The sequence below is a fragment of the Dendronephthya gigantea genome, unplaced genomic scaffold, assembly GCF_004324835.1.
Source record: "Dendronephthya gigantea isolate DGI-Jeju-01 unplaced genomic scaffold, DenGig_1.0 000141F, whole genome shotgun sequence".
Taxonomy (NCBI): Eukaryota; Metazoa; Cnidaria; class Anthozoa; order Malacalcyonacea; family Nephtheidae; genus Dendronephthya; species Dendronephthya gigantea.
In genome coordinates this window covers 361,069-373,968 of record NW_021163151.1, presented here as the reverse complement: position 1 = coordinate 373,968, position 12,900 = coordinate 361,069, and the positions used below count along the sequence as shown (strand labels likewise).

At 39.8% G+C, this 12,900-nt stretch overlaps 2 protein-coding genes across 2 annotated transcripts; one reads left to right on the top strand and one right to left on the bottom strand.

Annotated features, from left to right (window-relative positions):
• Positions 1–1,388: 1,388 nt before the first annotated feature.
• On the top strand, positions 1,389–4,312 carry LOC114536613. The gene is made up of 2 exons (XM_028557967.1): positions 1,389–1,736; positions 3,454–4,312. Exons 1-2 carry the CDS (start codon positions 1,689–1,691, stop codon positions 4,030–4,032), a joined length of 627 nt encoding a protein of 208 aa, XP_028413768.1. The 5' UTR covers positions 1,389–1,688; the 3' UTR covers positions 4,033–4,312.
• Positions 4,313–9,964: 5,652 nt separating this feature from the next.
• LOC114536624 lies at positions 9,965–11,607 on the bottom strand. Its single transcript, XM_028557978.1, has 2 exons — positions 10,914–11,607; positions 9,965–10,689 (listed from the first exon to the last, which is right to left on the bottom strand). Exons 1-2 carry the CDS (start codon positions 11,605–11,607, stop codon positions 9,965–9,967), a joined length of 1,419 nt encoding a protein of 472 aa, XP_028413779.1.
• Positions 11,608–12,900: the final 1,293 nt, after the last annotated feature.

The following is a 12,900-nucleotide window of genomic DNA, read 5'->3' as shown; positions in this document are numbered from 1 at the left end:
TTTAGAAAAAGTTATAAATTCTTTTAAAGGACTATTGTTGACCAGAACACAACAAAATGAAAACAATTGTTACGTTTTGTTGTTGTCAAGCAGCGAAGAAATGCACTAAAACTAACTCACGATTAAAGTACAAGTTCTAGTTATTTTATCTGAAATCCATCCACTTCAATTCTAATGAAAAGTATAATATGTCATTCTATTATTATTATATTCAACATACCTGAAATATTTCGTCGTGGACAAGCAGTTACATGCAATATGTTCAAATTGAAATCTTCCCCCGATTCAAGCCATTACACGATCCCGTTGTTATCCAAAAATTTAATATTTGAAAAGGCGGTTTTTAAATAATTGAAGTTACCAGAATTTCAATGAAATAGAATTACTTAACAACCCGTTAAAAGTTCTTCCAAAATGCCATATTTAAGAAAAAAAATAGAAAATATATAGCATTTGTAAAAAACACACTCCATTCACATTTCGCTCGACAATCACGCTCGTGCCAGGCCATTTCCGCATCACACATCGATCGGCGCGCAATGAGCGCGTTGCACCGCCCAGGGCGCTTATATATATAAGCGCCCTGGCACCGCCCTATATATAAGCGCCCTGCTCACAAATGACCTTTTGTAAACAAATGCTTGTGCGCACATCATCACGCGTGGGAGTAGCGCACACCGTAGCGCTCACAAAGTACCTTTTGTAAACAATATGTTTGATACGAGAAGGATCTCCTCGCAAACCTGAACATTCCCTCCATCAATTTGGAGTGTTTTGGATGCCCGAAAGCGCAAATACTGACAAAAAATCTAGTATGGCTGGAGACCTGCGGAAAGCATTTGGCAGCCGACGCATATTATCAACATTGTCCTAAAGTTGAAGTAGAAGCGTACGGGTTATGGCTGGAGAGAGACAAATGTAATAACAAACAAAAATAAAAAAACCTGTTCCCTTATAAACCAATGCAAATAATTTAGCAATCGTGTATTCGCTATGGACATATTGACACATGGTACGATGAAATAAAAATTAAAGTATAAACTAACGGTGAGGAAGCATCGCACAACAAACGAACTTTTAAAATAAACAGTCCTAATGCTATGGAAAGAAACACACTATTAAAATGTTGACATACTAAATGTGTATAACCTGACAAATAAAATATTTTCCTCGCAAATCCTTACTGTGTACTTAATTACGGTTTAATAACGTCACACTCTCACCCTGCGTGGAGACCACGCACATCTTCGGGAAAATCCGACAGTTTTCGACGTCCCGCGTGGGAATCACGCGGTGCGTGATTTTGTTGCTATATGGGGGGGGACGGGTAACCTACTCATGTGCGACCTCTCTATACGTCGACGCGACGCTTTCAAACCAAATCTACATAAAGATTATAGTAGCCTCTGTGCTTCACATGTGCCAATCACAACGTATTTGTTTGGAGATAACCTCCAAAAACAGCTCAATGACATCCGAGCTTCCAACAAAATTAGTAAAGTAACAGTGCCACATCAGTTTGATAAACCCAAACCATATGGCCGCCACTTGGGTGCTACTAACTCCAGCTCAGGAAGTAAGGCAACAAGGGGGCATTTTTTGTCCCACAGCCGTCAGTGGAAACAGCACCCACAAAGATCCAGTTTTCAAACCAAGAAGAACCGAGCACCCAAGCATCAACAGAACTAATGACTATGGAGAAAGAAAGAAAGGTGACAGTTTTAAAAAATTTACAGGTTAGTAATTTTCAGACAGACCTTCCATCATTGGTGGAATATTTTACTAACCGAGTAGATAACTTTCAAGCTGGCCAATTAAGTCACAAACTTTGTGAGTGGCGCAAACTCACTTCTGATTCGGAAGTTTTACAGACAGTCATGGGGGAAGAAATAGAATTTTCTTCCTTACCTCATCAACTTAAGGCACCAAAAGCGAACATATTTTCCAGAGCTGAGCAACTTGTGATTGAACTGGAAATTAAAAAGCTTTTAAACAAAGGTGTTATTGTTCATTCTGCACATGAAGAGCATAAATTCATCTCACCAATCTTTGTAAGACCCAAACCTGATGGGTCATACAGGATGATTTTAAATCTAAAAAGTTTGAATAAACATGTAGTTTACCGGCATTTCAAAATGGATTCCATTTGGAATGCCATTAGGCTTTATGAAGCCTCAGTGCTATATGGCATCTGTAGATCTAAAAGACGCCTACTATTCAGTGCGTGTAAGTGCCAAGCACCAAAAATATTTAAAATTCTGCTGGAATGGGGTATTGTATAAATTTACTTGCTTCCCCAATGGGCTAGCTCTTGCCCCTAGAAAGTTTACAAAGTTATTAAAACCAGTATACTCATTCTTAAGAAACAAGGGACATGTTTCATCACCATATATTGATGATTCCATCTTGATTGGTAGCACTAATAGAGAGTGTGTATCCAATGTCATTGACACAGTAACAGTGTTAGACAAATTGAATTTTGTGCCTCATCCTGATAAATCAGTGTTTTTGCCAAAGCAAATAATTGTGTATCTTGGGTTCATTCTCAATTCTATGACAATGACTGTCTCGCTAACACCAGAAAAGGCAAAGAAGTTGAAGTCGGCAGTCATTTGCCTTCTTTCTCAGGATATGCCTCTTATAAGAGAGGTTGCTCAGGTTATTGGTCTGTTAATCTCTACCTTTCCAGGGGTTATGCACGGACCCCTTCATTTTAGAATTACAGAGGGCGAAAAAGCTCAGGCCCTAAAACTTAATCACAATAATTTTGACACACAAATGCAGTTATCCAACAATGCAAAATCTGAACTGCAATGGTGGGCAGATAATATAGAAAAAGCAAACAATCTGATCTATAAACCAGAACCAAATGTGACTATGTGCACTGATGCCTCAAAAATTGGCTGGGGATGTGCAATTGAAAATCTTAAAACGGGAGGACTTTGGACTCTGGAAGAGAGCAAATATCATATCAATTATTTAGAGTTGCTAGCAGTATTTTTTAGCCTCAAAGCACATAAAAAACTGGTCTCAAACAAAGCATGTTAAAGTATTAGTAGATAATACTACTGTTCAAATTACCTTAAATAAAATGGGAACAAGCCACTCACCAACGCTGAACAGTCTTATCAAAACTATATGGGACTGGTGTTTTGCAAATGATGTATGGATCACAGTTGCCCGTATACCTGGTAAAGATAATGTTGACGCAGACTACGAGTCTCGACAAACTAGGCGTACCACGGAGTGGTGCTTAGACAAAGACATGTTTCACAATGCTTGCGCAAAGCTTAATTTTAAGCCAAACATTGACCTTTTCGCATCGCATATAAATTACCAAGTTAAGCCCTACATGTCATACACTGCTGATCCTGAAGCAATAGCAGTTAACGCTTTTCACCACCCATGGGTTGAATATGATTTTTATGCTTTTCCACCGTTCTGTTTAATTAGCCAGGTCCTACAAAAGATCCAAAAGGAAGAATCCGAGGGCCTAGTTGTTATACCCAAATGGCCAACCCAATCTTGGTGGCCAGTGGCAATCCGAATGCTGATACAGTCACCCATCATACTTCCCAGCACAACATCAACATTGCACCTCCCAAGCAACCCATTGGAGAAACACCCTCTCCACGAGAAAATAGTCCTACTTGTGTGTCACTTATCAGGGAACAGTTTGAAAACAGAGGCCTTTCGACAACAGCTAAAGAAGTCCTTGAAGCAGCATGGAGAACAGGTACGCGAAAACAATATGAAGGATACTTGGGAAAATGGAAACAATATTGTAGTGAACAGAATATCAATCCCTTTGCACCCACTGTTGAAGAAGGGATAAATTTTCTCGCAGACTTGTTTAAAAAGGGCCTTGGTTACAGTGCATTGAATACAGCACGTAGTGCTCTGTCCTCTATCATACTTTTATCAAATAACACCAACTTTGGAACACACCCGATGGTTTGTCGTTTCCTGAAAGGGTATTTGAAAGTCGACCATCCTTACCAAGGCACAATGATATTTGGGATGTTCGAATAGTATTAGACTACCTACGAACTCTTCAGCCAACCAGAAATTTAACCCTCAAAACGTTGACGCAAAAACTGGTCATGATTCTTGCTCTTACTTCGGCACAGAGGTGTCAAACTCTTAAAGCCTTGTCACTTGACAGTATGTCGTGCGCAGACGGGAAATATGTGTTCCATTTTGAAAGACTGTTAAAAACATCTAGACCCGGAAATCACCTGGCGCCCCTAATGGTTAAACCATATCAGCCAGATCCCACGCTTTGCATATTCAAGCTTCTAACAGAGTATATCGAAAGAACGCGGAGTTTAAGAGGAAACTCTCGACAGTTGTTGATTAGCTTCCAAAAACTACATAAAGAAGTGAGCACAGACACCATCTCGAGATGGCTCAAAACAGTTCTAAAACTGGCCGGAATAAATGATTTTTGTGGTCACAGTACAAGAGCGGCATCGTCGTCAGCCGCAACTAAGGGAGCAGTCATTATTAATGCCGGGGGGTGGGCCGGAAGATATTTGGGGGGGCCACCAAAAATGTAGTAACCACTTAGGGGGGGCTACAAAAAATTCCAGAGAGAAGTAGGGGGGCTACCAAAAATTAATGCATTATTTAATAATCATGAAACAACAATTCTGAACAATGAAATGCATAAAATACTAATTAGTCCAAATCAGAATCCGAGGTACATGAATGTTCACTTAATTTTTTGGCGTTGCCAAAAGCTGTAAGAAGTGACATCTGATTTTTCTTTGTTGTGACCTTTCTCTTTTTTTTCGGTCCTACAATCTTTTTCTTTTCACTATAACTGTTAACCACTTTCTGAACTAGTTCACAAGCATCACTGGCAAAAACACCTTGTTCTAATAACAGTTTGATGCCATGCTCGTGAAATTTGGGTTTTAATAAACCCAAGTGTTCCATGTTGATATCTTCTTTTTCTATAGTAAAACTAAAGTCTGACTTTTCTAACTGCTCTATGAACTTGTTCTTCTTTGCATGGTCGAGGAGAATAGCATCCAAGATCTTGACACTACTGCATATTTTTCTTTGTTCCTTTCTTTTATCATGCTTTCGTTTGTTCTCTTTTTTTCTTCTTGTGCAGCGGGGGGGGGGGGGCTATGAAAAGTTAGTTGATCTAACAGGGGGGGCCATAAATTTTTTCCTTGAAATAGTGAGGGGCCATGAAAAATTTACCACAGGTAAAGCAATATCTTCCGGCCCACCCCCCGGCATTAATAATGACTGCTCCCTAACACATGTATTTCTATTGATTCAATATTGGAAGCAGCTGGGTGGTCTAACGCTCAAACTTTTCAAAAATATTATAACAAACCATTACGGTTGGAAGAGGACTTTGGTTCATCGTTATTACAAGCTTTCACAAGTTAATTATGCATTCTAGTAAAATTGGAATAAAGTTATTTCGTTGTTTGAGTTCTGTAAATTGTTATCACTCGTGATTACAACACTTTGAACATCTCACATGACTCCTTAGTGACGTAGTCCAAGGACGAAATAGAATTTAAAATTAAACGAGACTTACCGTAAGTTGAAGTTTGATTGTAATTCTATGAGTTCTTGGACACGGAAACTAAGGAGTCACCCGCCATATTACACTATTTGTGTTTGGGTATATTGAGCTTGTTCCCTCCCTTTGAAGGTACTGTTGTAATCTCTCGTTGCGTTAAAAACTGACTGCTCGATCTGCGTGCGCATATCTCACATGAATCCTAATCAAACTTCAACTTACGGTAAGTCTCGTTTAATTTTAAAATATTTGTCACCTTTAGGGGTCGCGCATTGCTCCCAGTATCCAATATTTTTCCTCAAACTTTGACAGTTTATTAAAAAGCGCTCCTACTTTTAGACAGCTAAATAATATCTCAATTTCAGCTTCACATTTTCGCGCGCAAGCCCTCTCAATATCAGTGGAAAGGAATAACCTCCCCGGTAACATAATTTTGTTAATGAAAAACCAAACATGGCCTAGGTGTACCAAGTAAGTCTTAACTATCTCTAGGAACACAAAAATTTGCCAAATTCTACAAAACATCCTGAAAAACGAAAATTTTACATTTTGGACATTTTTTTTTGATACACCCTGTATATTGTATTATTTCTCTTTGTTTTTATTTTCTTTGTATTTCATAAATATTACTCTAGTGACATGGTAGCCCAATAATTTATAAGCTTTTGCTTCGTTTTGGGCTTCCTTGCCATTTCTTCTTCTTTTTTTTCTTTTTTATTGTAATTATTTACAATTTGTAAATCTTTTCTGTGGCAAACAATAAATTATTGTTATTGTTATTGTTATCATTGATATTTGGAAATTTATTGTCGAAGGGAGTTTTTTTGTTCGACCGACCTAGTAAATAATTGGAACGAAGAGACAGTTACAGTCCCAGTCCCAGTGTCTCAATTAATAACAAAAGGTTTTAAAAGGAAAAGGCAATTTAAAGGATTTCGTGTACTCGATTATGGGTATATGTTTTGGAACCGGGAGGTTCTGTCCACACACTCCATGAGAGGAAAGACCTCCAATGCTTTCAAGGAAAAGGATGCTAACAAGGCACAACTAGACAAGGAAAAGTCAATAGCATATGCGGAAAGCTGGTAACTTTTTTCAGTTAGTTATTGTATAAAGTATACTATCCCGGCACTCACAGCATAGGCCATAATAAGACAAGTCCTGCATTTTTCAATAATTTCCCTATCATATTCCTTAATGTAGAATATGTTTCAAAAAGATATGGTTGTCCTGCATCTGAAGTCATTGTCTCAGTGTAGAAATGCAACAAGTAAGGATACGCAGAATCAGTAACATTGTAGAGGTTGAGAATGCTAAAAAGTCCTGTGAAAAAATCCCGCCCAGTAGAAACCGGCTTTACGTTTCCTAATAGAAGTCAGGAATTCCCCCGAAACTCTCGGTCTCAAATCGTACATCAGCATTACCACCCTCAGTAAATTAAAAGTTGTCACATCAAGATGGCTGCAATAATATTATGCATACCTGATGCGCGATCCAGGATTTTTCAGATCAGTGGCACAAACCAGTACGCCCACACGAATTTCTAAGCAAATTTCCCATACTTGAGATTCCAGTTGCAACACAACACTTCGTTGTTGGCGATAAAGCTGTTAGAAATCTGCTGAACGGTTCTTTTTAAAAAATTGTAAAAGATCAGTTGCGAATATTAACTACAGGTAAGATTTTAGCCTTTTAATCCGCTCCTGTCACTAAACTCTGCAACTAACAAGGCTGTTTAGGAAATTCTCTACGAGGATCCTGTACAAAGGCTGTTTAGTTTATTAACCCAATTTCTAAAGAGCATTTAATCCCTGCATCTCAGTGTTTGCTATTTTGGTTGCTATTTACTTATGGCGTAGTTTCTGTTGCCTGATCTATAAACTCTTTGGAGTAAAATTTATCTGGTATTATAGTGTGGTTCAAAATTATCTCTGCCAATTAGTTCACTTTGAATTTTAGTTGAGGATTATATACTTAGATGTCGCATTTTTGTATGTACGCATATATACCGCAAGTAATCAATAAATCAACGAATGAATAGATGCACAGGGTCGAATTCTTTTGATATTTGGTGTATTTTATTCCGGCATAAAATTAATTATACAACAACTTAAAAGGTTTTACGCACGTGTACGTAAGTGCAAAAACGCGCGACAGTGGAAAGCAGCCCTAAGAATACGCTTGTACTCATTCGTCCTGATGAACATTTCAATTATATTTACGAGCTTTGTTAGAAAATGTATGGCAGCATATTGAAATTGTTAGCGCATTCACACGTTGATTTGTCGCCTGCTTTGTAACTTTTGTTAGAATTTTCGCACGTTTTCGAAGGATCGATAGATTATAAACATTATAATGTCCAATTCTTTATCTTGAGGTACATTTCTCGCGTTTGCAACGCCACGAATTTAGCGTGCAGATCAAGGTGACAGACCGTAGTGTGAGGTTTCGCCAGATGTCTAGCTTTGTTGTGATAAAAAGTATTATGTTTCGTTTATACTAAAAATATGCCGCCATTATCCGACCGTATTCAATGCATGTACAAGTGAAATAATCTTTAAGGGCTACCACAATCCAAGATAGATTTTAGATATTTTTGATAATATAGATCGAAATGAGTATGGAAAGCCAATAGTGCTGGAGATCTATGTTGAGTGTATTGCATTGAGAGACATCGTTTCTTTTTTGTTTATATTTATTGTATTAAAAAATAACACCAATTTATTTCAAACATAACTGAGTAAAAAAATATAAGATATGAGATGTATGAAACATTCAACATACGTTTTTATGTCTATAGCATTACGTAATTTTTAAGTGCCGTATGATTGGCTAGTTTGTGTAAGGTCATATCCGGTATTAAAGTTCTCCGGATGTTATCTGATTGTTCTCTTAACATGCCCCCGCAATCTGGAGCACCCGGACAATGCGCTCGTGTAAAATGGTGGCCACGGGCTTCGTACGAATGTCTGCGAGATTGTTCTCTGACGGGACGTGTCGGTAATCGATACCTTGTTGCTCGCGTACGAGAGTGTGCTGTTTTCGGGTTCTGCAGCTAATTGGTGCTCCACCCAGAGTGACAACATATATAGGCGTAGAGTATGGGGGGGCTGAGGGGCTGGAGCCCCCCAAGAAATCCTACTGGGGGGGGCTCAGCCCCCCTAGAAATTTTCCACAAAGTAATAATTGCATCAGAGCAATGTTGAATCGTTGAAAAGGTGTCCTTATACATACACATGAAACGGTATTATTATAGTGAATATAATGATATATCCAACATGCAACTCGGAAAAGCAATTGCGAAATACAGAATTTTCGAGTTATAAAATCATAAAATACATGGCAGCTTGTTCATTTTCATTACCTTTTCTACCCATGCACAAAAGGTCATAATCATTGGTAAAATTTTCTCCGTCCATCGGCCATATAAACCATGACTACCGATGCAACTATATATATCAAGTGGAGTTTATTCTATATTTAATTGTATCTAATGTCAGAAGGTTTTGCTAGCTAGATATCATGTATCTAAAGTTTGAGCCCCCCCAGAAGAAAACAAAACTCTACACCTATGACAACATAGCCAGTCACGGAACGTCGCGCGGTCATTAGGGTCGTTCGCCCAATCTGAATCACAGTAAGCTGTTAGCTGCACGTCGGTTTGCGTGAAGTTGAGCTTATATGACTTGGTGCCTTGTATGTAGCGGAAAACTCGCTTAAGGACTGTAATATTTTGCATAGTTGGGTTTTCTAGGAATTGAGATAGCCAAGATACTCAGTGCCCAGCTGATATCTGGTCGTGTTGCGGTTATGAGATACATAAGGCTTCCAATCGCTCGTCGGTATGGAAAGTTGTGCTTCTGTTGGTCGTGATCTTTGCTCAATTGCGTGGCACTTTTCGTCACAGGAGTAGGAGCTGGTTTACATTCGGACATGTTGACCCGTCGAAGGATTGCTTGTGCATATCGTTCTTGACTCATCTGATAGCTCCCATCTTCGAGACGTTCGAAGTCAATGACATCATGAAGCTGCTGTTCAGCATCTCTTTTATGGTTGTGATTGTATCGAGGTTAATAGTACTACCTATGATGGTGTCGCAGTGGCGTCTATCTCTAAAGAACTTAATAACTTAAAATTTGCATAGCATGACTAAATCGTCAAGGTGGCTACGCCACTGTGATGTCGTCCACCCAAAACAGGATAATGATCCTGTCACCGTTGCTGTCGGAGCGAGTGTAGACACAAGGCTCGTTGCTGTTAGGGATGAATCCTTTAGACTTTTAGTGTGGCATGCCACGTAGAGAGACTTCTTGAGGTGGTAACTGAGCTTTGAGCCACTACTATCGGTTTGTTCGTAGCCTAGGGGCTGCTCCACATATATCTCTTCGTCGATCGGGGCGTTCAAATAGGCCGCTTTCACATCCATTTAATGTAAGTGTAGACCTTCGTTAGCAGCTTTTTGTAGTAAAGCTCGAATTGATGTGAAGCGAGTTGTTGGTGAATATGTCTCATCGTAGTCGACACCTTGGGTTTGTGAGTACCCTTTTGCGACATATCGAGCCTTATATTGCACTTCACTTTCGGACTTTCCTTGTTTGATTGTGTATACCCATCGTCCTTTTGGTTCGGTTCTACCTTGTGGCAAAGGGGATAGTCCCACGTCTGATTCTGCTCGAGAGTCTGGATTTCCGCAACCATGGCAGCTTTCCGTAATTTGGCGTTTTCTGAGTTAACTGCTTTTTCATAAGAAGTGGGTATAATGGGCACGGCAGCATAGGCGTAGTCGACGTTGACTGTCAAGTAATAGTCTGCAAAGCGTTTTGGTGGACGTATATCGCGTCGTGGGCGTTCTGCATTTGCATCGGATGAATTTTCCTCGGTTTCAGCTAGTCGTGGTTCTTTTTCATTTGTATTTGGCTCGTCCTTGATCGCGGAGGTGTCGGGCAATTCGAGATGGTCTGGCTGCGGCGGTGATACTCCTGTAGCTGGTTTTTCGAAGATGATATCTTCAATGTGGGCATTTCGTGTTGTAATCACTCCTTGGTTCTTTAGGTTTAGGATGAAATAACCCTGGCTCATTGGGTTGACACCAAGATAGACCCCAGGGAATCCTCTCTGCTGTAATTTCGATTTATTTCCCTCTAAGAAGAAGGTGCATTGTGAGCAAAAGGGGTGTAATTCTTGCATGTCTGGTTTGGAATTTGTCAAAAGTTCGTTGGCAGTTTTTTGGGTTCTCCTCTGAAAACTCCTATTCCTTAGATATTGTGCGTGACGTACGGCGTACGACCATACTGGCTTCATGAGAGATGCATCAGCTATCAGGCATCATGCCATCTCAAGTAGGCTGCGCTAGGTTCGCTCTGACTTGCCGTTTTGATATGGAGAGTGTGGTGCTGTGGTGGTATGTTTGATGCTGTTATCGAGTAGGATTTGTTGGAAGGCTTGACCCATGTATTCTCCGCCGTTATCACTGCGGATTTCTTGTGGGCGCGCCCAATCTTGGCCACATGAACAAGGAATTTTTTCAATGCTTGAGATGCTTCGTCTTTGAAACGTAGGAAGTAGACGAAGAGCATGCTTGAGAATTCGTCAATGAAGTTGATAATATACTTGTAGCCTTCTCGTGGAACTGGATAGATTGGTCCACAAACATGAGTGTGTACTCGTTCAAGTGGTGCGTAGCATACGGGAGGATCATCTTGGGACTTTGGTAACTTTGTCATCTTATGCTCATTGCATGTGGTGCACGATTGTTTGCTTTTGGTTTCTGTGATCTTCATTTCGCGAGTGAAAGACTCTAGTTTGAGAATGTCCTCGTTGTTCATGTGGCCAAGAGCTTTGTGCCAATCAGCAAGAGATCTGGTTATGCTCGCTGTGTCATTCGTAACTGTCGGTAGGTAATAAAGGCAACCTTGCTTATGGATGTTGAATCGAGTATGGTTGGCGATGAGTTTAGCTGTATCTTTGGTGAAGACGACCTTCGCATTCTCATCAGTGGCTGCACGTACTGAGAACAGACTCGCCGGGAAGGTTGGTGCGTGTAAAGCATTCTTGAGCATAATGTCGATATGTTTACTTTACCTTAGTCGGTGGAACTAAGAATAGTGAACTTGGCTGTACCTTTCGCTATAACGATTGTGTTGCTATGGTGACCATTAGCGACCTCGATGCAGTGTTGACTTGGATCGAAGGAATCGTCGTATTCTATCATGCTATTTGTGTCGTTCACAATATGACACGTTGCGCCACAATCAACAAGTAAGGAATGAGGTTTGTGTACGCTGCTAGCTGAGCATGGTTTTATCAGTCAACGAGAAAGAGAATGATACGTTGCTGGCCGTGTTTTGTTTGTTTGCACCGTCTCTCTTCTTTTGAAAACAGACACTTTCGACATGCCCTGGCTTTTTACAAAATGAACATTTCAATTTGGAATAGTTGTGCAGTGCGGCTTTGAACTCAGTAAGTGTTTTCATTTTGTCTAATTGCGTGTGTACCGCAACAAATGAAGTGTATATGCTTCGGGTAATCCTTTCAAAAGCATTGCGATAATCAGATTGTCACTTATTGTCTCACCTGCTGCTTTCAATCCTGTAGCTGCTTTTTCAGCTCTGATAATGTAATCAGTCATGTCTTCGTGTACAGACATACGTATAGTGTTGTCAGCTCTTCGTATAGTGTAAGTACTCTTGGTTTCTCTGCGCTGCCGTAGCTGTTGAGTAGGATTTTCAATGTTTCGCGTCCATTGTTAGCGGCATCATGCATTATCAAATTGGTATATTTTGTATTACGTCCGGAAATTGTGTCTTCCGGCTGTAAGATTCCGGCTTTTCTCATTCCTTGTTTTAAAGATTCCGGCTTTGAATAACTACGGCACATACATAGGCAGGTAACAACAGGGCTGTAACACCCTAGCTAAGGCCACCCACTGCTATTTAAAAACGAAAACAGACAGAAAGACAGACGGATGGATCGGACGGACATGATCTAATCATGATCTAACAGCAAGATGAGTCAAGTGACGGTTGGAAGAAGTTTCGTATGGTGTTGCAACGTAGACATATAGATCGCCAGGTTGAATTGATGTCAATGTCGTAGATATCTTGAAGAGCAGAAGTGTACGTAGTTTTAAGGATTGCTTTATCTTTCACCGAATTGAAATATTCTTACCACTGCAGTCATAAACATTCATTATTTGTTTTATATAACACCAAAATAGATAATTTTTTTATTAAGTAAACATGTTGTCTCATTTGTGTTTATCAACGATAATCCTCTTCGCCATATTATTCGCATTCGTGATCAAATGCGTGCGAGCACAGTACGATTAATATTTTGAGTGATTAAATCTAATG